Source organism: Tetrao urogallus (assembly GCF_951394365.1).
Source record: "Tetrao urogallus genome assembly, chromosome: 6".
NCBI classification, from domain to species: Eukaryota; Metazoa; Chordata; class Aves; order Galliformes; family Phasianidae; genus Tetrao; species Tetrao urogallus.
Window position 1 is genome coordinate 43,419,303 of NC_136819.1, and position 27,115 is coordinate 43,446,417.

Sequence of the window (27,115 nt, forward strand, 5' to 3'; positions counted from 1 at the left end):
ACTTAGGGTGACTACAACTCTCCAAGCTTTAATGTCTCAATCATCTTCTCAGTGTTAGAAGGAATTAATCCAAATCTTTTTAAAGAATAAATGTGTGTGGAGAGAAAAAAAAAAGAAAAATAAGATGACTCACGGCCTTTCCTTGCCTCCTGTAACAATCAGACCATCTCTCAAGGTGGTGTACATTGTGAAAACCGGTCCATTGTGAGCTTTGGCCACAATTCGTATCAACACATGATCTTTCCAAACACAAACATCTCCACTAATAGTACCTGTAAATGTCAAGTTATTCTGAAAAGAGGAAAAATATACTCAACAATTGATTCTGAGTAAGGCAGGAAGAAAAATATTCAGAAACACAGATCACAACCATTTGCTTTTATGCTAGATTTCCCTTTTTAATTTTTCTGCTTGTGTAGAGCAACCAATTGTGGAGGAGATGTAAGATACAGGTCAGAATGAGCTGTTGTATGCTTTGCTGAAATCTGATATGTATGGTTTCCTTGTCGCCATTAGGCTCCACACTGCAGAAGGAAAAGAAGTGACTTAAAACTCATCCACAGTGTAATCTACGTTTTAAGTACATCAGTCGTGCACAAATATTCTTAAAGAAGCAAAAAACCAGGAGCAGTTTTGACACTTGCCATAAGTGCACCATTCTCCTACGTGCATTATGACTTTAGTAACCAGTAGGTTTATGAAGAAAGCAGTCTGTCTTAGAATAAAGTTGTGTGTTTCCCTTTATTTCTGCTTGTTTCTGAAAGGTAATTCAAGTAATTATGTCTTATTTTAAGGCCATTTTCTTCAGATATACTATAAGCTAACAGGAACTGATCATTGAGCAAAACTGTTTTATTAAGTGAAGAATCCTCAAATTCAGTGTCTCGTATTTTAGTATTAGTATAGATTCAGTAAGAACACTTTCCTTGAATTGAATGGTGTTGATTTCCTACATTCTTATTAAAAGGGTCAGGGCAGTGGCCTCTGATAAATGAGTAAATTGAAGAGGACTGGAATTGAACTTGGGAGCAAATCCTCCAATCATCCTCACACTGTTTGGCTGTTTTCAACCTTTGTTTCAGAGCACGGAACCAACTCCTTCTAAGACAACATCAAGGAAGTTTTCAGAACTGCTCCCTACAGGCAGAATGGAGAAAACTCCAAGTTTGGCTTTATTCAGCATACACATCTTTTTATAAAATCCTCATGAGCTTTGCATCCTCAAAGAAGCTCATACCACACTCCAGGACATTCAGCATACAGATCAATTTACACACTAAGTGTATTAGTTGGTATTAATTCTAAATAAAAAAAACAGAAATGCTAAACTGAGTTTATTAAGACAACTGATACAATCATTTGCAGGATATTACAGTCTCATTTGAGTTGGGAAAAAAGCAAACACCAGAGAAGAGTCAATAATTTTTTTATGCATATATTTTAAAATAGCTTAAGGTACGTACAGCTCCAAAAGCTACAGACAGCATTGTCTGCATTCGGGCATCTTCTATGGAACTCAGTAGCCCTTTTTTACTGAGAAGTGCTCTTCCAGCCAGTGTCCAGAACCTCACGTGTTTCACTCCCACAGAAACAAACTGGGTATCTGAATCTGGTCTGAATTCTGCTACAAATATACGCTGGTTATGACCAGCTCGGCTGGCAATTTTGGCACCTGGAAAAAAAGAAAATGGACTTTAAAAATTCACTCAGAAAAATATACATTTATGGCAATATTTATTTATTTACTTGTTTGTTCATTCTGAAGAATGATGATTCATCCAAGACCACACAGGTCATGAAGAAAAGCGAAATCTGCTCCTAAATTACAATTAAGCTGGAAATGATTTAGTAAGACCTACCACTGAGATGTAACACCTAATGAACGTGCTCTCTACTTATAGATTTCAATTTCCTCAAGAATGTAAGAAAATTAGGAGCACAGATCCAAATAAGCATCCATCTACTCTTAAATTACAAGGAATCCTCTAAAACTGACAAACTGCATACAAACTACAAGAGACTAATGAAAGACCACCTTGGAAATTTTATCTAAAGATATTTTATTTTTTTCTGGAGAAAATGCAGGAACTGACTTCATTACAAATTACTGCCATGTAATGCTCTTTTAGTCTTTTCAGGCTGATTACAATTTCGACCCATGCACATGAAGATTCCTGAATAATTTTATTACCTGCAAAAGACATTTTGTTACCTGGCTTCCTGTGGTATTTAGTTCTTTCCAGGACATGTATTTCTTAGCTGCCACGCTGAAGCTGAATCATCTCTTACAGATTATTATAGATACTTTTTTACTGAAAGGGCGGTGAATTGCTATGCATGCTTCCACCACAAATGTGTATAACATACATACTTGACGCAGCATCCAGATAGACAAGTTGTGGAGGATCATTTGCATGAATTTGGCAGCCGATTCATAAAATTCTGAGAGATACTAGCTGATTAACAGAAATCTCTGAAGTAAGAGGAAATAAATCAACAAGTCTAGAGAAACAATTTTGAAGTCTGAGCACAGCTTTTCCAGACAGGAAGCAGATGACTAAATGGCTTTGTCCTAAATCCTGACTCATATAACATCATTCAGAAATACTGTAGTATAACTTAACACACAAATAATGTAGTGGCACAGAGGAGCCATACTAGTACTATGTTTCTGCAGTGTTTAACTTCTAGAGCATTATTTTAGGTGTAAAGCAAATAATCAGACTTTAGAGAAGAACAGAAAATTTAATCTGGAAGTAACAAAGATATTTATAAACGGTAAAAAACAAGCAGCAAAGGAATTACTTAATTTTTATTTTTTAAGATGAATATGATTCTCTTTAATTATTCTATTTGTAAATCAGTGAATAATGTTGATCTTAACCCAGCAGCTCTATAAGCTCTATTAGCAGTTATTAAAACAGATAAGTAATTTTAGTTTGCTGCTTCTTACAGGGCATAGAGCACAGCATTTACCACAACAATTTTCTATCTACTGATATTTTTATGTTACAGTTGTCTTTGCCTCAACTCAATATACTTCAAACAACATAAACACATTCTACAAAAAGAATCACTTTCCTACCTTCCTGCCACTTCCAAATGGTAATGGTATGTTCAGGATCAAGCCCTACAGAGAGCAGCAGTTTGCCAGTGGCACTGAAACTGACTGAGCAAACTCCCTTAGAATGGTAGCACCGCAGTACTGATAGCGTCTGTTTGTTCATTGCATCCCACACATGAATAGAAGGAGCTGTAGCTACATAAACATATAAAAAAAAGTTAATTAGTGCACATTTTTATAGTGTGTAATGATTTGCTCTCTGAAATACATATTTTTTAATAAGACAAAAAAAAAATTCTTATCAGACAAAAAGAAAATAAGAAAGATTTTGGCCTCCCTTTGAAAACCAATTTCATGCGAACAGGTTCCTTAAGCCAGGTCTAAAATGTTGGTCTCATTACACTACCAGAGATAAAAACGTTGCTTAATGTTTTATTGGACTTACAAAGCTCTGCAAATCTTTTAACGAAAGCTATCTTCTCCTGTTTTTATTCTAGAAATACTCAGCTCAACATGCTATCTCAAGCCTCTACAAATAGTAAGTAGACCATCAGGAGCATAATTTCTATGTAGAGCTTTTGAACAACTGATAGATTCTGAGAAATCAGTTCACAGTGCAAGACCAAAATCTCCTTTTCTACAAAATGGCCATCTGTCTGAAATGCATGCTCTCTTGGGAGAACACCGAGTTTGCTCACTGAAGTAGAGCAACTAGGGTATTTAATTCAGTTTGTATTGTTTAGACTGCAAGCTCTGCAGTTAGAACCATCTTAACCATCTTTCCATACTACTGATGTATAATGCATTTCTAATATAATAACAGCTAGTGTTTTTTTCCAAATGTAATGCCTTCTCTGCAGATCTTACAATCCAATTGTAGCTCATAATCTCTGAGAAGCGTCCAGGGCATCTCCAGGATGACAAGAGTCTCTCTGAAACTTCTTTCCTTCTAATCTCAAAGAAATCTGCAGATCTGGAAGGTTATCGGTTGCTATCTAAGACCCAGATTCATGGAAAAGCATTTACTTCAGCTCCTGACTACGTGTTTGTAATTAGCTAAATCTAGCCTCCCGAAGGCACTCATATAATGAGAAAGAGTGTGCACAGGGACTTAGGTAAAATTTTAGTCACAAATATATCTTCAGTAAGATGAAATAAATCAATACCAAGACATTATGAAACTTAATTTGCCAGTCTAGCCTATGACAAACATTGCTGCTTCAAAAACCCTTAAATCACTGCAGAAAACCGTATCTAGAAAAGTTACTGAGAGGAAGGGTGCCAAATATCCATCAATAAATTTCAAGTGAAATAATCTGTATCTTTATAATGAAAGCAACCAGTAGCTTGGATTCCAGACTAATGGTTCCATAAAGAAGAAAAAATAAGAGTGTTGGTTTCAGGCAGTGACAACAGAATTTAGTAATATACACAAGCTCAAAGCAAAGTTGCAATAGGAAAACAGGAAGTGAGAAGGAAAGTCTCCAGGCATTATATGCAGCAATAGAGATACTCTTTTACATTAGAAAACCATATCATCACTGCTTATTATATACAATTTAAAAGTGTAGGAAAAGGTACCTATATTCTTCCTCCCATCCTTAGAGCAAGCACAATTTGGCATATTTGAAAGAAGTCAACACATATTAAGAATGCCAATGTACATCTGTTCTTCAAGGAACAATCTTTAGATGCACATGAAGATTATTTTACTCTCTAGGTAGACATTAACACATATTTATGCATCTCTGAAGATATGTCATAAGACAATTATGGCTGCCCAACAATGAACTCAGTCACACATGATGGTGATGATTTTTTAAGGTTACATTTGAAAAAACACACACTAATAAAAATAGCTCAGTCAAGACTGTCAAACTGTCAAAGACCCAAAATGATACATTAAAAATTAACACAATAAAAAACATTTTGGATAAGTGGTAATACATGCATGACAATAATACATAAATGTGAAAGGTGATTGCTTTATTCACTCAGTCACGTAGGCCTCCTCAATAGAATTTATGTTGAAAATGTGTAATTAAAACTCTACTCAATTAAGTATCTAAAAAAACTGCTAATGGTCAGCCCCAACATGCCTATAAAACCTGCAAACATCCAGAGGAATGCTACAGTAGCAGTATGCATTAGAACTCACTAATTACTGGGCAATATGAAGGGAATGTGTTACAACAAAATAGGCATTGTGTTCTAACATTTTGATTTTTAATGTTCTAATATCTACAATTTGCTGAAATATTATTGTTTATATTCAGTGCTAACAGTACAGGGTTTTAATAAACTAAAATGAATTCATGTCATTTATTGCTCTGTAAAATTGTAGATGGCTACTAGATAGGCTAACTACACCTGAAGATGTTAAAATTTTATTTCCCTTACCTGACATATCTGCTGAGTCTCCTGTAATGGAAAAGCAGCAGAAAAATAATTAGATCAGAAATAAGATAAGTGCTAAAGAAAATATATGCCATATTTAGTGTAAATTCTTAACACACACTTTGATGTCATCTCCTTGCATTGGAGCAGCATCAACACTGCGTTTCATGTTAAAGATGAAAAATTACTGATAAATAGTGGTCACACTGGAAATATGAATTAGTAGAGTGGATATGTTTTTATTTCTATTTTGAGTTACAACACAATTAATTTTATTTTGCTGTATGAGGGCTGCTCTGAAAGTACTGCCTCCTACTTTGTTATGTTGGTCCACAACATAAGAGGTAGATGTTGGTGGTACAGCAGTAGTGGCTGCATCTTCCCATCCTTATTCTGTTAAATTTTATTGCCATGTGACAATGGCAGCAGAAGGGCAGTGAGGCAATGGGTGTTGTGTCTCAGCAGAGGTGGCATGAAAGACGAGCCACATTCCAGGCAGCCATGCACACCTGTTACACCATAACATGAAGAGCATCTCTATCAGCTTGTCCACACAAATTGGTAGATTATATCCAGGGAGCTGAACATCAGCTTCAATGTACTGGAAACAATGGTGGCAATGTTGGAACATTGCAAAATATACAGCATAGAGTCCCCTAAATGTTCACACAGGAACAGAAAGAACCCTGTATGCAAGTTTGTCAAGACCTTTTAAACCGATGCAAGTCTGAAGGTGACAGCTTTCTGGATAACACCATTACTGGTGACAAGACACCACTGTGAACTGGAATCAAAGCAGCAGTCCATGATGTGGCAATACAGGAATTTGCACTAAAGAAAAGGCTCAAGTGAGGATTTTTATGAGCATGACATGCAGGCTCTTGTTCATTGCTAGTGAAAATGCACAGCTAATGGTGGTGACTATGTTGAAAAATAGCTAAGAATTTGCTCTATCAAATAGCGCTCATGCTCTATCAATCCACTGTAGTTTCCATGGAAATAAATAGGAGCCATTACTTTTGGAACAACCTACCTACTTCAAGTATCTCTGCCAACTCTAAATAAAAAAAACCTCCTGTATACATTACTGATATTTTAAGAAATTAAGTGGAAAAAATGCCATTTACTATTCTGCTAATTAGTAATGTTTTACTCCGACCTCACAAGTGGCAAATACACTCAATGATCATCTATAGGTGTGATAAGAAATCAGGATTATTGGTTCAGGTATTGGAAAATACTACGGAAATGCTATACAAGAGCATTGCAGTTTAGAAATGCTTGAAGTTAGTATGTCTGTAAATTTTTGAAGGCTTAAATCATGATAGTGAAGCTGTGTTTATGTCAATCATATCAGTGGGACAAGTAGCAGCAGTTTAAGAAGTTCTTCATGAAATTTGTACATCTTAATGTCTGTTTGCAATTTAAAAAACAAGTGCTGGAAGATAGTTTTATGCCATTTTATTTTTCTAAACATAATTTTTTTCTTACAAAGAATTCTGTAGTTAGTTTTCAAGTGTCATCATCTGCTCCTGATTTATATCCCTTAATTCACATTATGAATAAACTGAAATTGTTCTACTGGTAGTTGATGTAAAAATGACTACGGAATAAAAAACCATTAAGGGTCCCATGCTTCTTCTTTGGTAAAATGAACACTGAAGAAAGTGATTCATGCAAAGAATAGATTTTCACAATATTAGTACATTATTCCTATATATTCTACCCCACGGAATAATAAACAGGGCTAGAGTAAGAAATCTGCTGAAGAAGTCCTAAGACAACAACAAAAAAAATCTATATTCTTGCAAATATTCTTTGCAATCAAACCATAGGCAAAAATCTGCAGACAACTATTTCTGGATAAATTATTACAATTTCTTTAAATTGATGAGGAGGAAAGTCAAAGAAATTTAGTTTAGCTGTTAGTATCATCAGTGAGTCAGTTTTAATGAAATACACACTTAAGAATCCAAAAGATGCATGAAAGAAGGTAAGAAGCTCTGCCAAACTGACCAGACTCAGATGTAAAACTAGGAGAAAAAAAAAAACATGGAAAAAAAGAAATAACCAAGCTGTTTTTGTTGAAGCAATGATTTTTTTGTGTGTTCTATGCACTAAGGGAAATAACGTATGCTTCCACCTACCAAAACACAACTGCAAGTATGAAAATAGTCATTATATTCTAAGACTACAGAAAAAAATTATTTTCATCTGAAAAAAAGGGGTCTTAGTCGAGCTATGCAAATACAGGGTAGTATGGTTTTTTTTGCCTTCTTTGTTGTTGTTGAGCTCATAGATTAATTGCAATGTTACCATGAAATTTCACCCTTTTCCCCAAAAATCTAAATTTATCTGTAGGGATTATTAGGTCTTGGTTTCTGTATAAATTCTTACAGCTACACATTATCAAAACTCTCTGATTAAACAGCCCTACATGATGAAATAACTAGTTTAAGTATTCTGGTTTAACACAAGCTGATAAATAAATACAGAGTAATATAATGGGGCTTAAGATTTCCCAACAAATATATTTTTCATAATACTACAAACAGATGATAAGCTTCATCTTTCAAACCACAATGTTTTTCTTTAATTTATTAAATTATACTCAAACATATAAAGAGGACAGGTAACTGAGTAACACTCATACAAACGGAGATAGCATAATCAAATACTTTTGTGAATTATCATGAACTCACAAGGCCTAAATGCATGCTCTTATGTTAGTTTCTTTTTACAAAAATACAAACATACCTACTTGGCCAGTTGCCACTATGTTGGTAAACTTGGGGTGCTGATTTACAGTGAGGCACAAAATATCGTCATTATGTTCTTGGTAAAAAGACTGAGAACCTAGAATAATAAAAAAAAATAATTCAGCCTTAATTAAAACATTTACACACATACAGACATCTTTAATGTTTGAAAACTTCATAATATTTGTTACAGAAAAGTATTATGGCAATGTTACAGTTTGGAGCTTACCCCAGAAAACAGAAACCTCTGATTTTTTTTTCTTTTAATCTCAATTTTAATACATAATAATAACTCTTCAGACGTTTTCTTTGTCAAGTTGCTGAAACACCACAGAAACAAATGGTATTGTGTTTTTAAAAGGCCTGCTTTATCTGAACTAAATTGCATACAGAGAATGATGTGATGTAGAGGACTAAAAATTAAAACAAATTGAAAAAAAAAATTCAGATTTAGAAAATATTAAATCACACTGTTCAAAAGTTCTAGCTTCTAGGATAATTTTAGCAGACAAGTTCCAGAAAGCTCACACTAAAATAATCAAATCTTTATTTTCTGCAAAATTCAGTACCCAGAAATATTTAAATACATAAAACTTGCAGAAATATTTAAATACATAAAGCTTGCTTATGCAGATACTATTTATGATCTCCACAAGAGGTATCTTTTGCAACAGTGAATGAGAACATTAGTTTTTCCACTTAAACTTATTAGATTTAAATTCTACCAATAATTTCATAAGGTCTAGCATGATATGCAAGAAGAAATACTATTCTTGAGTGGGTTTTCTCCTACCTGTTGCCACATTATACAAGATTCCAATAGATGCAGTATGATAGATAACATCAGCACCATCATTCAAATAATGCACATTGTTCCGGCAGTCCTTGCCTCGGTACCCAAACACCAGCTCCAAAATTAGGTCCTAAGAAAGACATTTAAGTACATCAATCAAAATCATAAAGCAATTAGTAAAATTTACAATGTTTTTTAGGATTTTGTTTTTGAAATATGTTCTGATGTGGTAACAGAAAAGGAGTTGAATGGTGTCTCAAACCAACAGAAACTAAGGTCTTGCCTTTTGTCAGGCTACGAACACCGATCCGCAACTTAGTTCTAGCTGCCAATTAAAAATGCTGAAGTACAACCTAAAACTTCTAGAACACTGGTGGCAAAAGGTCATTTTGTACTCTAAAACAAACGTTTTGTTTCAGGTTGTAAAAAATATTTCAGTTGACATGAAGAATTGCATGTTTCACAGTTAAGTGAAATTTCTACTTCAGATTAACCAATTTTTTTTTTAAACACAACTGTTAACAGTAATAAACAATTACCTAAATAAGACGTAGTGCTTTTAGTGCTTTCTACATATTGCATATAAAAAAGATCAATGCGCTTTTTCTTACCTCTATAGGTCTCTTTTTTTTCCCAACATTATTTGTTTGAAGTTTCTCAGGCTGTGGCAATGCCCTACTAACTGGTGGTCTGAAATAAAGAACTGTGAATAAGAGAAGGCTGTCCGTCACCCATTCCATACTAACACAGTACCTTCTAACCTGCTACTGCATACGGAAAATGTCTAGCATCATCCTGCTTAACTGACATTTGTGTTCATCTTTAAAAGATCCTTCTGTCAAAGTAAAACAACACGCCTTACTTCAGAAATGTTGAATGTGCTACACTGCCTGACAATTCTTCCAACAACCCATGAGATAAAAGCAAAAACTTGTTTTTCAACAAATGGCAACTGGTAGATTTTAATTGCGTATTCTCAAAGTACTTCCATCTTCCCCGTGCCTGTTTTATCTAAATACTTGACATCATCATTCCTTTTTCCCACAATTCTTCAGTAGGATCTATTTTTTCTTATTATAACTGTTCATAAGGAACTCCAGGTACAACTGCCCATTCGTTCTTATAGCAACATATGCAAGTTATTTCAACATTCAGAAGTAAATCATCACCACGCAAATGCATGAATATTAGCATTAACTTATATTCCACTGTTCTGAATAGTCCGGATTTAAGAAATGTCAAATAGATATGCCTGATACAGATCTATACCATCTTTCAGATAATGTTCAACTGCTTATACCCAAAGAAATAAATACATTTTGTTGACCAAAGTCAGACAGTTGTTTCTGTTTTGCAGGAGCAATTGTTATTGACTACAGATGAAATACACATGGCTGTATAAAGAAAACGAGAGAGACCCTTGAGAGGAACAGTTCATTTAAAACTAAAATCTAATGATAGATTCTGTGAAATTCAGATTATTTAAGCCAGAAGGCAGTGTAACAAACTGGTATCATACATAAAACAACACATCTTCAATACTTCTTTTAGTATGAATTTATCCTTTAATTCCATCTTTGTTCAAGTGATGTCTTTGATGCAATTAAGCACCGCACCTTTTCTAACAACAACAGATGATGGTTTTTTAATATCAATTTTGAGCTAAAAAATACTATTTCAATTATCCAAGCACAATACCATTTTCTGAGATGTATCATATTCTAACATTTTCTCTGCCCAATTTGAGTATAATTCATAGGTTTATTGTGTCACAAATCAAAACAATTGTACATATAGCACAAATTATATTGCAAATACAAACTGTGCTCTGAAATACTTCAGTTACTTCCACTGTACATAGAGGCCTGTAAATGCCTACAAAAAAAATTTTCAAAAGAAAACCAGATGACAAACAAAGTATTGTTGAAGGTTTGTATCACCCAAACACAATCAATTTTTGAAAAACTGGCTACTGTGTGAAATACAGCCTGAAAGAGACCCTTACAATATTTAATTCAGTGACATAAATCTGTATGTTATAAAATGTAAAATCTTAAAAATAGAAAATCCAAGTCCATGTATAAAAGAAAATATTATTTTACACTGGATAACTAACACACTGTGTCTTTTCACAGGGAAGGCATATAGGTTATAGTAAAAAAATTCAAACTTATTTTAATGGATGAAATCCTTAAAGATAAAAAGATAGAAAATTCAGGCCATGACAGAAAGTTACTAAGTCTCATGTTGTGTACTGCATTTCATTTTTAATATTAATAAATAAGTGCAAGTTTTATTAAGAATGGAAAACAGAACACTACGTGAAGTATAGAGAAATATATCTAGGTATAGATGTCTACCACATACAGCAATGCAGGTCATAAAACAAGTCCAACATGCTCATGTAATAAAGGTATCTTACTCAGATAGAAATATCAAAAGTTAACAGATGCAAGAATTTTCTTGACAAATGCTTACACAAAAAAATGCTTCCTTAAGAACACATAATGTTGATTTTAAACTAAGCAAACACATCATGTACCTCTCTCCTTTCAAACATGAACATCATGAATAATGTTGAAACGTTGTAAATTGATTGATCCTATTACCAGTGATTTTGTTGGTCCTAACCATTAGATTCCTCCAGATTCAGAGGAAGGAATCTTATCCTATAATAAATTAGTTTCAACATTCACTAATCTCTCACTGTTATCTCCTCTTCCATCCCATGCTTCAACTATAAAATTGAATAGCAAGAAGAGTATGGAGCTCCAGAAATACATAACCTCACACTGTATGTTGTGCATGGAACTTCTACCTGCCTGTTACAGAACTGTGCACTCAAAAATGCCTCTAGAGAAAGAGAAATCCGAGAAGTAGAAAAAGACAGACTCCTCTTACAGTTCCAGAAAGTCTTATCTGAGAGAAGGAGTAATTTCTGATACTTATCAGATAGCATGGAAATCTTTGAGTATGGTGTCCTTTAGATTATATTGTAGCCAGTTTGGGCCAGGTTAGGGTTAGGGCTACTTCCCAGTAAAGAAAGTAGTAGAAGCCGTAAGGACATCATTCAAGTCACAGGTTAATGTTACTGGAAGTGAAACAGAGTGGAACTCAAGATTTTTCTGCTGCTTGCACCTAGAATGTGGAATTTTTCTAACATTTGCTGTTTACTAATTCGTTGGGATAGAATAGAAGAAGTATTTCATATTTTGCAACTGCTTGTGAAGACCATCTATACTCAAAGGATTTACAGCTAGACAGACACAAATACAGGCTAATAGTCATCCTTAGCGATGTTGGTACACTAACATTTGTACATTAGCATAAGAAAGAGCGAAATAAAGTTGAAAAAAGTTGGCTAGACTATTTATACTCAGTTGCAACTCTCTTAAGTAATTTAAAAAAAATTATTCAAGTACCTGTCTATGAAACACCAACTGTAGTGTTTTAGAATGCAAACTATAAACACAGATGTATTTTCCCTGTAATTAAGTTTCAGGGTGAGAATTTGTGCACTTAAAAGCAGGAATGTTGAAGAATATCAGAATGCATTTTCCAAATGCTTTTCTAAAGTTGCAAAAGCTGTTTTTCATTTGTTATTTTTAAGTACATAGAGTAACTCATTTCATACAGAATATACAATGCTCAAGTATTTGCATGTAGAAGATAGCCTGCATGCTCATATAGTGATATGCAAAAGAGGGGAGGGAGAACAGGAAAAACATTTGGGGGTGAATGCACATATGGATGAAGTCAGTTTGAATGTGTTGAAGGAGAACTCCAGCCATCTATCACAGGGGAAATAAATACCTTGATGTTGACACTTTATTTTCAACATGAAAATAGAATTCATATTTATACGTTAGCATTTCTTTTTAGGAGACTGTTTTTGTTTGATGGTTTACCAAAAAAACAGAAGCAATTTAAAGCAGCTCATGGAAAAAATACTGCTACCCACTAGTCCTGCACTGTATCTTATTTCCTATATTCACCATTGATACCATTTCCAAAGTTTTTAACAGAATAAAGGATGGTTGCCTGAATTTTCCTTCACTGTAGTCCCCATAGAGTGTAACTGATTGAGTTCCATGGTAACTCACAATGTCAGTTAAGACATTCGTTTATCTTTTGAAAATTACGGTATTATTACAGTGTTAGGAAGCATGGTTTCATAGAGCAAATTACAGCTGCTGGTACAACTGAAACATTCTCTTCTCTGAATGTCATCATAGCTACACTTCGTATTTAGGTGACTGGCATAGAATTCAGCAACTGATTTTGCAATAGCATTCAGCACAAAGTGACTTTCACTGCCTTTCTATACATACCAACAAGTATGAAATAGGTAATGAATTTTATAAGAATGAATTTTTACAATTATTCTTGATAATAAAGTCACTTGTGAAACTTTAGAGATTTCCATTAGAATTTCCATTAGAAGATACTGAAATCTGGTAGTTTATAAATAAGGTTCCTTACAATGATTAGTCATCATGATTTCACAATCTTGTGAGTAGTAAGTGCCTTTTTGTATACAACTGTGCACATATAGGTAATTTAATACTTAGATATAAAGCAATAACTACAAATTGGCATGTCTACTTGTCCAAACAAGCATAAGAGAATTCACATTTGAGATAGAGAAGTCCACTAGGAACTGGTCTGAGTACTAATCTATATATTTTAATAAAAAATATTGAAAATTATTATTTATAAAACACAGAAAAGTTTAACGGTCCCTATAGTTAATTTTATATTGGTGGGTAAAGAAGTATCCAGTTTACTATATACAACAGAACTATAATGCATACATATAAACCTAAAATTTGTATGTAGAACATTACTATATTCTCAAGGTGCATGGAATAGCACCCAACATGAGAGATGGCTTCTCAACGAAATGAGAAATGACAGTACAATGTGGAGTAGACAGCAAAATAAAAGCATTACCTGGAACCTCTTTTCAGCAGCAGGTAGGAAAGAGAAAAGGATTACTTATAAAAGTTTGTCTGAAAGCTAACTGTCAGTGAATAATACAATAAATAATTATTACTAATTTTCTGGTTAATTTACTTATTTTATACAAGGAAATTACTACTTAATATGTGTGTGCATTAATATGCTGTGCATGTTTTGTTTTTTTTTTAATCAGTACAGAAAAATTCAGATCATTTCAATGGGTATTATGAACATACACTGCCATGAGAATATATCTCTTAGGAACACTTCCTACTGCAAACTAAAGAAGAAAGCAGAAGCATCACTGAAACCTCTGAAGTGTATGAAGTACTTAAACAGCTGGCAAACACAACACTTGAATATCCCAAAGAAGGGTTTTGCAGGTTTAACTTCCTTGAAAGAGCTCAAAAATAGAACAGTCAATTCACTACTGAAGACAGATGTTCAAGTTCAATCATAAAAATATGTTTTTATACTAAAATACAATTATCTCAGCTAGTGAAAGTGTGGGCGATACTGATCACTGCTGATGTATAGTTACTATATTTTTTCCCGCAGTTACTTAATTCAGTCTGTATTGACTGAAGATATTTAGACATTTCACAAACTTTTTGCACTGGGTGGTTTCTTTCAGTCATTTATGATGCACGTGAGTCTATACAGACTACTCGTATCTGTACTATGCACAGGTACTTTTCATCAGTCCGATTAACAGGTACACTTGTTCTGATTTGCTTCTAAGTAATTTGGCTGCAGAAATTTCAGTGTTTTTAACCTCAAGGCTTAATTGCTGGCATTAATGCACATTCTGATGTCAGTGTGATGTGTGAGCTGCCCAAGTTTAGACAAAACAATCCTTATTTCAATAGCTTCCTCTCCCCTCTTTCAATCCTTCAGAGGAACAATTTAAGTTTATTTATTGTCTTTTTCAGGTCAAAATGAATTCTACATGTGGATCAGTTTGTAAACAGTCAAAATATAAAAAAACACTGCAGGACAAAAAAAAAAAAAAAAAAAAACGGAATGAAAAAGAAGCAATTTTGCCACAATGCCTGGCTTTGGATTGCACATGGGTGTAGATGCAGAGATGCTAAGAAAAATTTTGAAAGATATTTGACAGGTGGATCTTCCCAGATAAGAGATCTCAGCCCAGGGACTAAAAAACGGTATGTACTAAGAACACATGATAATGGTAACAGTGAGAGAAACACTTTAAATGTTCAAGTAGCTGACAAATCTTTGCTAAATTTATTTTAAAAAATTAAATCCGAAATCCTTCTTTAGTTTTTGAGATTTCTTGGTACAAACATTCTTATATAAGTCATATTGACAGTATCCTCTCTTTGACAGTGACAAAGAGAGAACACTTCAGGAAGGGTAAGAACAGCATAACAATACAGTTATTTTCTCCAGACTAATATACCAACTTTCAGAGGTTTTCAGGTCAAGGAATTGCTGAGCCAGAAGTGCTTTCAAAATTAACCATCCATGATGGGATTTTCTTCTAAGCAATTTAACTACCACAAAACCACATTTGGAAAAGAACTTTTAAAGGATAGAAATAGTTTACTGATTTGTTTAATTATGCTGACAACCCACACAACATCATACAGACAGTAGACATATTTTCAAATAAAAACGTATCTTTCAATATTGCTATTCAAAAATTATAAATAATTCAAAGTATAAATTTATATATGATTGGTGCCTCAAAGCCTACTACTTTTTTATTTTGATAGAAGTTAAAATAAATATTCCAATGTCAACAATACATTTATGACAATTTTATGAAGGAAATGATGTAGAGTTACTAAAGTTGGCCTTAAGCAATAAATACCATAAGCAGACTTCAATGTGATGCAACTCTGAAATCTTGTTTAGTATCTAGAACTTTTCTATAAGTTTCCATAAAGTTTTGTGTGAAATTTAAAGCTTCAGCATATTTCTCTTTAGTATATTAACTTGTACAGCACCAGCATCTTGCATTTCGAAACAATATCTGTGTAACTAACTCCTAAAAGTAAACAAGAAGTCACAGGAAGAGTCTGCTAGCCCAATCTTTTTTTTTTTTTTTTTCCAAATCATTGTATCATACAATGCCAAATGTACCAAAATGCCAACAAAGGAATGCCAATTTAATACTTAGAAAGAATGTCTCTCTAATCCAGTCTTTTTTAATTTCAAAACTTCCAATAATGTGAAGATTCCTACACATCTACAACACGAAATAAGGGTTTCCAAATACGCAATGAAAAACAAGTTGAAATAGATTTAAAGCTAATTTAGTCTGCACACATCTATATCTTTCACATCTATATCTTTCCTTACTAAAAAGAATGAAAGTTCAACACAATCCCTATAATCATTTCCATTAATACTCAGCATTATTAGACCATTAGAACAACTTAATGTCAGCTGTATTATTTTACAGCTTGCCTCTTCTCTGAACATTCATTTCTTTCAGCATTGCAAGCCACTAATCGAGTTACTTTTTTTTAATCACAGACACTATGCAGTAAAACGAATGGTTGTGCCTAAAGATTAAGACTTGGTGTACAGCAAATTATTTCTTCCATTCATTTCTATTTTTGTAAAATGTTTTTATTCTTTATTTCAAGCAATAGCAAAATTAGACTTAAAATTGTTAAGATTTCAAAAATATTTACCTAATGATTTTCTTTAGAATACTGAATTGCATGGGAAAGATTTAAATTTTTAAAAAGCCATGTTAAAAAATGGGAAAAGTTATGACTGTTGTAAAAAAAAAATAATAGAGGCAATGATAGTTGAAAGTATGAATTGATTCAGCCTACATCTCAAATCAATGTGTTAGCCATAAAAATGATTAACACAGAAAACTGTCCTCTTCATGTGCTATTATGAAGGTGAAAACAAAATATTTCGTTTCTGCTATTGCAAGGAAATAAAAAAAAAAAAAAAAAAGAGAAGAGAAAGCCCAGAAAACTGCGAACAGAAAACTACCTCTTAACAGAACAAAAATAATCCTTTATTCAGGTTCTGGAAAAAGTATTTTTATTTTGAAGTGAAGGGTCACTGGACAATAATTATTGTGATATGCTGACAGCAGAAATCCATAATTCACAGAGAAATTACCTGACTGCAGAATTCTGTACCCTCCTTTGCTTAGCCTGTCTTTTTGACCCTAGGATTCTTTTATGTTATAATGTAGAGCTTTAGCAAAACAAATTGACATTGTTTTCATTTACCTTATAACGTATATTTGCATTTTTGACAGACTAACTGGCCTAGACCTCTGATTTCCTATGTAATCATATTCTTACATCTAGGACACTACATAAAAGCTGAGATCATGTTTTCTGCTTAATAATCAAATTAATTTTAGTTAATCAATTTTTGTTACCTAGTGGCGTCATTTATGACCAAATTCAGGCCACAGTCCAGGACTAGAGCAACCCACAGCTTCACAGATGTTTTTGTAAAGCAGAAGCAGAAGACTGAATTTTCAGGTATGCATCTTCCTTTGATTTGACCTAACTCACTTAATACTCCAAATATGAAAAAATCATAGTCCTAGTAGTCCTTCCCTTTTCCTTCTGTACAGAGGGAACTTTATTATTCAGCCAGGTTTCAGGAATTCCAATTAATCTCTCCAAAATCTCAAAACGAGATGCCACAATCCTATGCAGTAATATTTTTGGTATGATTTTTGAAGTCTACATAGACCTAGAAATCAATTACCTGGTAATCCCTCTCTCCTCCCATAGAGCATTAAACTCTTCTTACACTCAGTAGTAAAACAAATAAACAAATGAACATTCTCAGAAATATACACAAAATTTGTGTGCACCTGTGCTCCTTACAGTACAAGGATTCAAAAGCTCTCTCATCTAATGTCAGGCAGTCAAGTGTAACAAGCCTACATCATGTGGAATGTCATTATCCACATTGTGAGCAAAAAGCCAAATACTCAGTAAATAAATAAAAAAAAAGAAGAAACACTGTAAAGCTTACACAGAAATGCCGACTTTACAGTTAAACATTTTTAAAAGCATAAAAATAGAAGTTGATGTAAGTTGCTACATTTATGGTACGAGCTAAAATTTGGATGAAGATACTTTCTTAATTCTGTCTAGTTGACTGAAGAATATGTAGATAATAACCCAACTGCATTTCATTTGTATGATTTTACTTTGGAAACAGGGCCCATATAGCTACAAGACGTGTAACTTCTTCTCTTTTAACTAACGTAGGCCTGTTCATCCCTGCAATACAGGCTGTGGTTCGGAGGAAAGGTGATCTGCAGCCTAAAGATTTGTTGTGCAGCAGAAGTACCTGCTTTTGACTGTGATTCTGTGAAACTGAATACATGCGAAAACTCATTACTTAATGCAAACAAATCAGAAAAATGCTAGGTGGAGCTATCAGGTCAGATCCTTAAATATTACATAACCATTAGCACAACACTGCAGGGCAAGTTAGTAACATCGCTCTTCTCCCAGATGCTTTTTATTTTTTAGCTCCAACACAGTGATGCAGACAAAGGTACAGACATTTCAGGTCTCTCTGCAACTTGCTCCTTGCACTGTTTATTCCATGTTGGATCTCTACAACAGCACTGTCACATGGACATACAAAAATTCATTATAAACTAGTAGAGCTTTTAGCCACTGTAGAGTACTGAGGAAGAGAGGATGTGATTTGATCATCTCCTTCCAACTATTGTATTTAGTGCCCACTCTTATTTACTCAGACTGAGCACTTTCTTTGCCTCATATGTCTCTTCTAACCAGTAACAAGCTACTATTTCATAGTAAAGTGTGAAAAAGTTCATTTCTATTTCGAAGTATAGCTTTATTTTTTCAAGCTGCTTAAGTTTTTTAAATGTCTTGCACTCTGTGCAATTGAACTTACCTCACTACCCCCTGCCTTCATAGGAAGCAAAAGGGAAGGAATATAAAGTAAAATAAAAATTAGTATCTATGAAAATAGACCTAAGAGGACATTTACCAATCTTAAATAATGTTAATTTCAGTAATTCAGAAGCTAAAATGCATTCAGAAACCATATCATGCTTTTATTCTTCACAGAAATGTCTTTTCCCCTTCATTTGAAATTTTAGGACCCAAAACTTTTAAGTAATGAAAGCAATTGAGTCCTTTCATCAACTTTGATACATTCTGAATCAGAATCTAGTTAACTTGCTAAAAAATTAATATTCTACTTGAAAATGAAAACCACAGCTCCATCAGTTTCAAGACAATTGTTGAATGAAATACAAGAGGCTTATAGCTTCATTTTTAACATAATTAAATCACAGCTTTCCATAACAGAAGTAAATATTTTTGTTTATATCATGCATATTATTTATTTTTTGATTTCCACATCAAATCATCCAATTAATCAACAGAAAGACAACTTTTCATTTTAAATGTAAAATACGGATCATGGCTTTATACGCATGCATCACTTTCTTACTTCAAAGACAAAACCTAAAAACAAAAGACAACAAAAACCCCACAGACATCAGGTTGCATTTCTCAGTAAGGGTGTCACATATCTGCCAGCTTCATTAAGGAAAGAGGCAATGCATTATAACATATCACCTCACATTCTTGCAGGCTTCCCATTTGCTACTTCTCTATACATTCCCTCCTAGCTAAACTGCTTTGTATTTTCTGTGCTCTTCAATACTAGTGTTCCTCAATTGCCTTATTTTACACTTACTTTATGTGCCAGTCTAACTTTATTCTGCTCCCTAGCACTTCCTCTCTCTTGTAAATCATACACTAGTGAACCAGGTACAGCTAACTAGCACGGTCTGTGGTGACAGAACAAGGGGAAGATAGTTTAGTCAAGCTCAAAGATTTAGGTAAGATATAAGGAAAAGTCTTTTACAGTGAGGATGGTGAGGCTCTGGAACAGGTTCCTTAGTGGTGTGGTTGATGCCTCCATCCCTGGAGACTTTTCTAGGCAACGCCAGATAAGGCCCTGGGCAAGCCCATCTAGCTGTGGTATCCTGTTCATTACAGGTTGGACCAGATGGCCTTCAAAGGTCCCTTCCAACTCTAAGGATTCTATGAACTCCAAATCATGCAAAGCAATCAACTATATTTTCCAAGACTCATTAATAGAAACTGCAGAAACATGGCTGACAGAATTTTTCAAAGAAATGAAGAAATTACAAGGAGGTAGAAACATGATGTAATTCAGACAAGTTGGTCAACTCCACTTGTTGGCAGAACAAAAAAATTGAAATTTGTCTTAAAACAATTCAATAGGTTCTTATCTACAGTGACATCACTAGCTATCACTTGCAAGTAGTAAAAGTTTCGAAAGTAGACTATTATCAAACAACAGCAAATGTTTCAATTTTATCTCAAGAAATTCTCCAAATATAATAAATACATATATCAATAGCAGTCTTTTCTTCTTTCTGAAGATACAGCCTAGTTCTTAGCCATGTCAACTGACAAACACTTTTTTTCCCAATATATTATTTTCATTCTTTTCATACATATCTCTTTTAGATGTATATACAATTCAAAATGATTATACCTTACTATTAATTATCTTCCAGATTGCTTTCTTGTCTAGAATTATAATTTAGCAATTACCTTTCATCTAAGGTTGGCTCCTTTTGTTGTAGATGAGGCTTAATTCCAAACATTGGTCTAATGTTTGTTGATAAGGCTTTGATGGTGTAATTAATTTCATTTTCCCTTGTCACATCACTGTCATAACCTAAAAAAAAATCAACGTGAACAGAATCAAAACAAAGACTGAAAAAAAAAAATGCATAATTTGTGCAGCTTTCAGTGAAGCACTGTACAATTATGGCTTATTAAAAACAAATACAAAAAGGAAGGAAAGCAGCTGGGAATTGTGAATATTATTAATGGAAACAATCTAAGAAATCAAATTGTCCTTGGGGAACTATTAAGAAACATTCAAGTGACATTCAAAGCCATCCTATTTCTGTTTGCATGGTTACTCAATATAACTAAAAAGCACCTGGCTACGTGACACCAGCTATTAGTTCTGGAAGATTTAGCATCTGGTTGTTCTCAATTTCAGGATCTATCCACAAGGTTCTAACAGTTGGATAGAATCTGAAGTTCTGCACTGGGTTCCCATATAATGGTTAGGAATAGCCAGGTGTATCAACATGATATTTGCTATATTTAGCATAGTAACTATGGTCAAAAGTTTAGTGACTGGGTTGTTACTCTTCATTTCATTCAAACAACGAAACTACTAATTGCAACATTCTGTGCATTTGCCATCTAACTGAAATTCTGAAATTAACAAGACATGATAAAGAGAAATTTTTGTGGAAAATGTTGTCAATGTCTTTCTAAAATAATGGACCTCTCTTTCTCTTAGAAAATATTTTGAACGCATACCTTAAAAGGATTCTGTATAAAGTGCTCGAGCACAGGTAAGCTCATTGGGCAAAGCTGTGTTGACTGTTCATAAGGCAGGAGCCGAACAAAAACTGAAGATTGACATTTTTGATTTAGAAAGCTACAGTTGACCAATTCCCATACTCGTTCAAATATTTAAACTTTCTCTTTGGTTATCTAGTAGATTTCAGTGAAAACTGAAGTTTACGTATTACGCAAAATTATTTGATGGTTAGCAAGACAAGTTTAAAATGTTTAAGGAGTCTACAAAGAAGGAAAACTGCACTTTGGAGGAGAGAAGTGGCTCACGAACCCTTGGAGTTACACGTGTGAAAGGAAAAGTTAAGCATGGCAAAAACATGAGAATTTTATAAAAAAAAAAAAAAAGTATGTTATCAGTGTTATGATTTTGCAATAGATTAAATTATAAAATATGTGAACATTAGTCTACCTCAGACTACGATGTTTTTATACTATGGAAATAGCTGCAATGGAAATACGCAAAAAGATCAATATATGATGTTGTGTTGCATGGATTTCAACATAATTTCATGATAAGTAATGTCCAAATCTAAACAGTTAGAAATTTATTTTTCAGTATGGAGTTCTGGAAGTTAATTATAATTAACACAATTTTTTTAATTTTATGGATGTCAAGATTCTCTTTATACATTCTAACTCAAAGCAGCACATCAAATTTCTCCATTATCATTTTCTTTACAATACACTTTTTTCCTCAAAGAGAAATTTTCTTAATGTTTTTGAAGCATCTTCTCTATTATTACAACAATCACATGAAAAGGCTATTTCTAAATAAGCAGTTTTCCATTAACAAACAGTTTTTTCTAAGGCAGCATAATCCAGCCTGTATATTATTACTGACCTCCATCTTCTTCAGAATCTAGGTCAGATTCCTCACTGTCACACTGTCGGCTATCCCGATGTCCTTCCACCTCATAAGTCCACAGCATTAAAGATGTGTCTGCTCCTCCAACAGTGACCAACAAACTGTCATCATAGGTCCAACGGACATTTGTTACATGGGTACTGTGAGCAACATACCTCTTAAATTTTCCAAATTTTCCCTAAGGGAAAAAAAAGGACAGATAAAAAAATTAACCTATCTGCTTGATCAAATCAAAACAAGTTGCCAGTCCATCTTTATCCAATACCATGTACTTAACTTCTTCACTTCATGTTTTATCCATTTTGCATTTATATTACATGATTTGCCAAGTTCCTTTTCTCTAGCAAAGTTATGAAAAGCAACCATATTTCTATGCCAAGCATCTAAGAATTTTTATTAAGAGATTCCAGCAATGAACGCTGCACTGTGTGTTGTAAGAGAGAAGATAATATAGCAGATTAAGAATAAAACACACACAGAATATTTTGGGTAAATGCCTATGTATTTGGTAAAATATTTAAAACTGAAGAAATATTTACTGACTAACAAATACATGGAAAAACTGAAAAAGTTCTCGAAAAGCACTATAAGTATCCTTCCAGAATTACTTTGCTATGTTGCATGGTTAAATAATGTTAATGATCCTCATTTTAGGGAAGAAAAGACTGAGATGGTACAGAATGGGGGTCCATAAAATCATGAATGATATCAAAATAAGTGAAGAAGAATTGTTCATTGTCTTACAAAGACTGTAAGGGGCTAAAAATACAACGATAAAATCACACTGTGGATATTAAGGCTGAATACATTACTAGAAAGTGACTGGTCAATAAACTGCTAGAATTTGATAGAGTATCACTACATATCTGTCAGATTTTTATATTTTGTCTACACAGGTGCAGCTGTCAGTGATTGGACACAGTGAGATGGTTCTTTAGTCTGACCTGGAATAGTCATTCTCAGTAACTGACAGGTTAATACACTGCATATTTGCAACATTCAGTAACTTCCCTCAATCATAAGGACAAAATTCTAAAAGCACTATTTTGTTCCCAAAGATCAATATTTACATTTTTTAATATAATTTTAAAAGGTAGTTTAATTGACCAATCTTCTACATGCACAGCTGAAAACTACTTACTTTAGCAGGGTAACGGAACAGTTTCACAAATCCAAAATCATCTCCTGTGGCTAATACTTTACTATCGCTAGTGAGGCATGAAGCAGTTACATCTGTGACTTCACCAATTATTGGCCAGATTCCTTCACAGCAAGAGCCCAAAACACTTGTCCATGATGCCCAGCCAATCTTTTCTACCTATAAAAACAACCTGTTTGAGACAGAGCATGCTTCTTCCTAAGCAGTCTTCTTCCATATCTGATTTCAATAAAAAGTCCTTGCCATCTAAAAGATAATATTGTAATATTAACCACTAATTTTATTCAAAATTTCATTTAAGAGCCTTAACTTTATTAAACAGCCACAAACTCTGTGGATGTGCTATTAAAAAAATTACCTTAGTTGTCATTTTAGCCTAGAAAAAGCAAATTACATTTTTCAGCGCTGCTTTTCAACCTCATAGAAATCATTACTTTGAAAATTATACATTTTCACTCTCTGCTCTCTAATAATGCTCTATATCTGAGAAAATGAAATATTACATCTATAACATCATAAACTTGACTACACATATTACGTATACTGCATTGTTATATAAAGAAAGAGATCTTTCAAAACAAGTTTAAAGGCTAGGTATTCTGCAGTAGATTTTCAAAGGACTTTAGGTACTAATAGAAGCATATCAGATTTTCACAAGCGCACAAGTCAGTCAGATGTCTTCTTAATAGAAGAAACAAATACAACATCCTCTATGTAACTTATCATCCCAATTATATTAATTGAACGACTTGCAAAAAGTGTGAAGGACAGGCTAGCTGTGGTTTTATACATCATTCTCCATGTGACACAGACTGCTGCATCATATTTCTAATTTGCAAACAAAGAAGGTATTCTGCTTCCTCACCTCCAAAGTAGGAATTGTCTGTTTTTTCCCACGAGGAGCTTCAAAAAACAACTGCTCTTTAGCACCAGTGTTGACTTGCAAGAGCTTCCCTATTAAAATATTACATAACGTATATTAGCATTAATCAGAATATTCAATTAAAATAGATACACAAAATCATTTGCTTCCATTTAAAAGTTGCATACATAACTAATGTTACTGAAGTGTGATCTTCTGAAGATCTGCATCACTCTACTCATTATGCTCACACTCTATAGACTGCAATAACACATCACTTTACTATCCTCATGGTTGTCCCATAAGACAGCAGATAAAATGTACTGGGTATGATTCAGAACTAATTAGTGGCACCTGACTGACTATTATGCACATGTTCTCAGGCTTGAGAAATGTACATGCAACTGATTGCAACTAGCGGACTTCTGTTGGCCTCTATACTCCTTTTCAGACAAAGTTCTAATTAATCTTCCTGTTTCGTCCTGTTTTCAAATTTCTCAAAGGAAGCCAACATCCACCATTTTTTCAAATTAGTTTCAAATTGAACATCAGCAAAGGTGCTCTTGTGGAGGAACAGAAAGATTGCACAATAGCATTGCTATGTTTTTGCACGAAATGGAACTGAAAATACTCAAACTGATAACAAATTAAGATCCAGGAATCATGTAATAAGATCCAAGAATAAGGCAGTGTTGTTTTTAACAATATTCAAGAATAAATACTTCTAAGCTAAAGATGCAACTACAGCTTGCAGTGCATTATTTAAGAAACGGAAGTCAAAAGATAAATATAGAAGATGTAAAAAAAAAATAATAATAATTTATAAAGGAAGTCCCTTAGTTACTTAAGTTACACAACGTCTAAATATATATAAGTAGGAGTAAAAATCACATTTTTCTATTTATTCACATGCTGTGAGCATCTTCACAAACTAAAACCAATCTGTTAGCAACATCAAAAATTCACGTTGTCAATGGAAGTTACCTGTTTTAGTCTGCAATGCAGTCAATCTTCCAGGACATTTTTACAATTCAGATGATTATTACTTACCTCTTACGTCCCAGTCCAAGTGTGTTATATAACTGGAGGCCCCCTTGCAGATTCCTACTCGTTTACTGCTCATTACATTGTAAATATCAACAAAATTGTCACAAGATGCCACAGCTAAGTACTTTCCAGCTCCTACAACACAACAGTAGAAACATGAGACATTTTAAAAATATTTAATTGTCTGTACATTAGAAACAAGAACTTCCTGGAATTCAGCTATATTTGTGTCAGATTTCTATGACCTCTGCTAATTCATACATCTATTCTGAGAAACTAATACTGATACTACATAATCAACATTTCAGGAGGAAATTTTCGTCACGTTTAGCAATAAATTATGATATGAAATTTTTAACTTTTTTTTTTCTTGCAGTGGTAAGGCTAAAATAACCAGAAGGCAATGTTGTATGAGATCTTGTATCAGTTATTTATGTCAAATTTTGACTACAGAGTATTTTCACTGAAACAATATTAGTAACTTAGGCCTTAAATTTCAGTGTTTAAGAGCTGTAATGTTTGAAAACACTGGCTTCACTGGGATTGTTAAGCTGCAAGGATGGGAGGTGGAGAAAAAAGGAACCAAGTTTCAAACATTCTATTTAGCTAAAAGTAACATAAGTGTAGAGCTAAACTTAGCTCAAAGTGTAACCCATTTTTTTGGTCCCTAGGATGTCTGCTGGATGTTCATGATTTAAAATATTACTGTGGCATTTAGGAGGTTACTCTAAGCAAACCTGTTCCAAGAATACCACCCTTAAATGACCAACAATGGACTTTACAACCAATACTTGTGATAACATTAATATCAGTCTTGCTGACTTTTACATTTCACATGTTAAAGAGTATTACTAAACTACTTTTATCTTTTAAGGATTATAAAGCTTGTTTGAAGAATTTGCATATAAAAATCTTCTTTTAAAATCACTTACCTGGAGAAAATCGGATCTCTGAAATAATATCTTTCCTGTGCTGGAAGGAGACTAGATCTTCCAAGGTATCTGCATTAACTATCAAAAAACTTCCATCATTTAAACCAACAGCTAATGCTTTCCCATCGGGAGAAAAACAGCAACATCTGCCTCCTACAATGAATAAAGAAATGCCATTCAGTTATGGTTACAGCAGATAATCCCTCCTATTTTATTTTTTTTTAGTAGTAAAGCTGTCTTTCTAGTATACAGTTTAATGACGTATTATAGGTGCTGCCAATATCACTTCCAAGCTCTACCTCTGTGACAGTAAACAGACACTATTGGTAAATTGTAAGTGCTCAACACCAGAATCTCATTAGATTGGTTTGCATATTGATCAACATTTAATCTAAATTAACAATACGATTTAACCACTGCCATCTATCTATTTTTTTATCTTGCTCTCCTTCACTTATCTAATGCCAACTGTTTGTTACCTTTTGCTTTAGAAAGGAGAACTTAAGTGGCAAAGATCTTCTGTACTCACAGAATCCAGTTGTTTGCTTTCATGGTCACTTAGTCATATAATCCTTTCACTAAGCATGTCAATCTTCACTTGGTCAGCTTAAATACATTAGTTTCCATGGCAGAATTTTCCATTAGCATAACTATTTTTGCCTTTTATTTTCCCTCTGAAAAAAATGCTGTCAGCAACCCTTTATTCAGATAAGCTGATTCCATCAGACAAAGCTTTTCATTCACTACTCTGTGTTTCCTTTTTGTCAACACTCAACTTTCAGTTCAAATGAACACAGATGAGGGGGGTACACCAAAAATACTCTGATTAGTCTCTAGTAAATTACATG

The 27,115-nt window shown here is 33.7% G+C and overlaps 1 protein-coding gene across 2 annotated transcripts in view; it reads right to left on the reverse strand.

The window, feature by feature from the left end:
- EML5 (EMAP like 5) overlaps positions 1 to 27,115 on the reverse strand; it is a gene marked incomplete at both ends in the record, with an annotated part of 90,079 nt that overhangs the window by 7,426 nt on the left and 55,538 nt on the right. The window contains 13 exons of one of the 2 annotated variants that reach the window (XM_079537507.1): positions 134 to 291; positions 1,464 to 1,672; positions 3,086 to 3,259; positions 5,465 to 5,485; positions 8,219 to 8,317; positions 9,014 to 9,143; positions 9,625 to 9,703; positions 20,572 to 20,698; positions 22,244 to 22,445; positions 23,409 to 23,585; positions 24,292 to 24,380; positions 25,339 to 25,470; positions 26,268 to 26,420. In XM_079537507.1, coding sequence (XP_079393633.1) covers positions 134 to 291; positions 1,464 to 1,672; positions 3,086 to 3,259; positions 5,465 to 5,485; positions 8,219 to 8,317; positions 9,014 to 9,143; positions 9,625 to 9,703; positions 20,572 to 20,698; positions 22,244 to 22,445; positions 23,409 to 23,585; positions 24,292 to 24,380; positions 25,339 to 25,470; positions 26,268 to 26,420 — 1,750 coding nt within the window. Of the gene's footprint in view, positions 1 to 133; positions 292 to 1,463; positions 1,673 to 3,085; positions 3,260 to 5,464; positions 5,486 to 8,218; positions 8,318 to 9,013; positions 9,144 to 9,624; positions 9,755 to 20,571; positions 20,699 to 22,243; positions 22,446 to 23,408; positions 23,586 to 24,291; positions 24,381 to 25,338; positions 25,471 to 26,267; positions 26,421 to 27,115 lie in introns of both variants that reach the window. The other variant, XM_079537506.1, reaches the window with a different exon arrangement.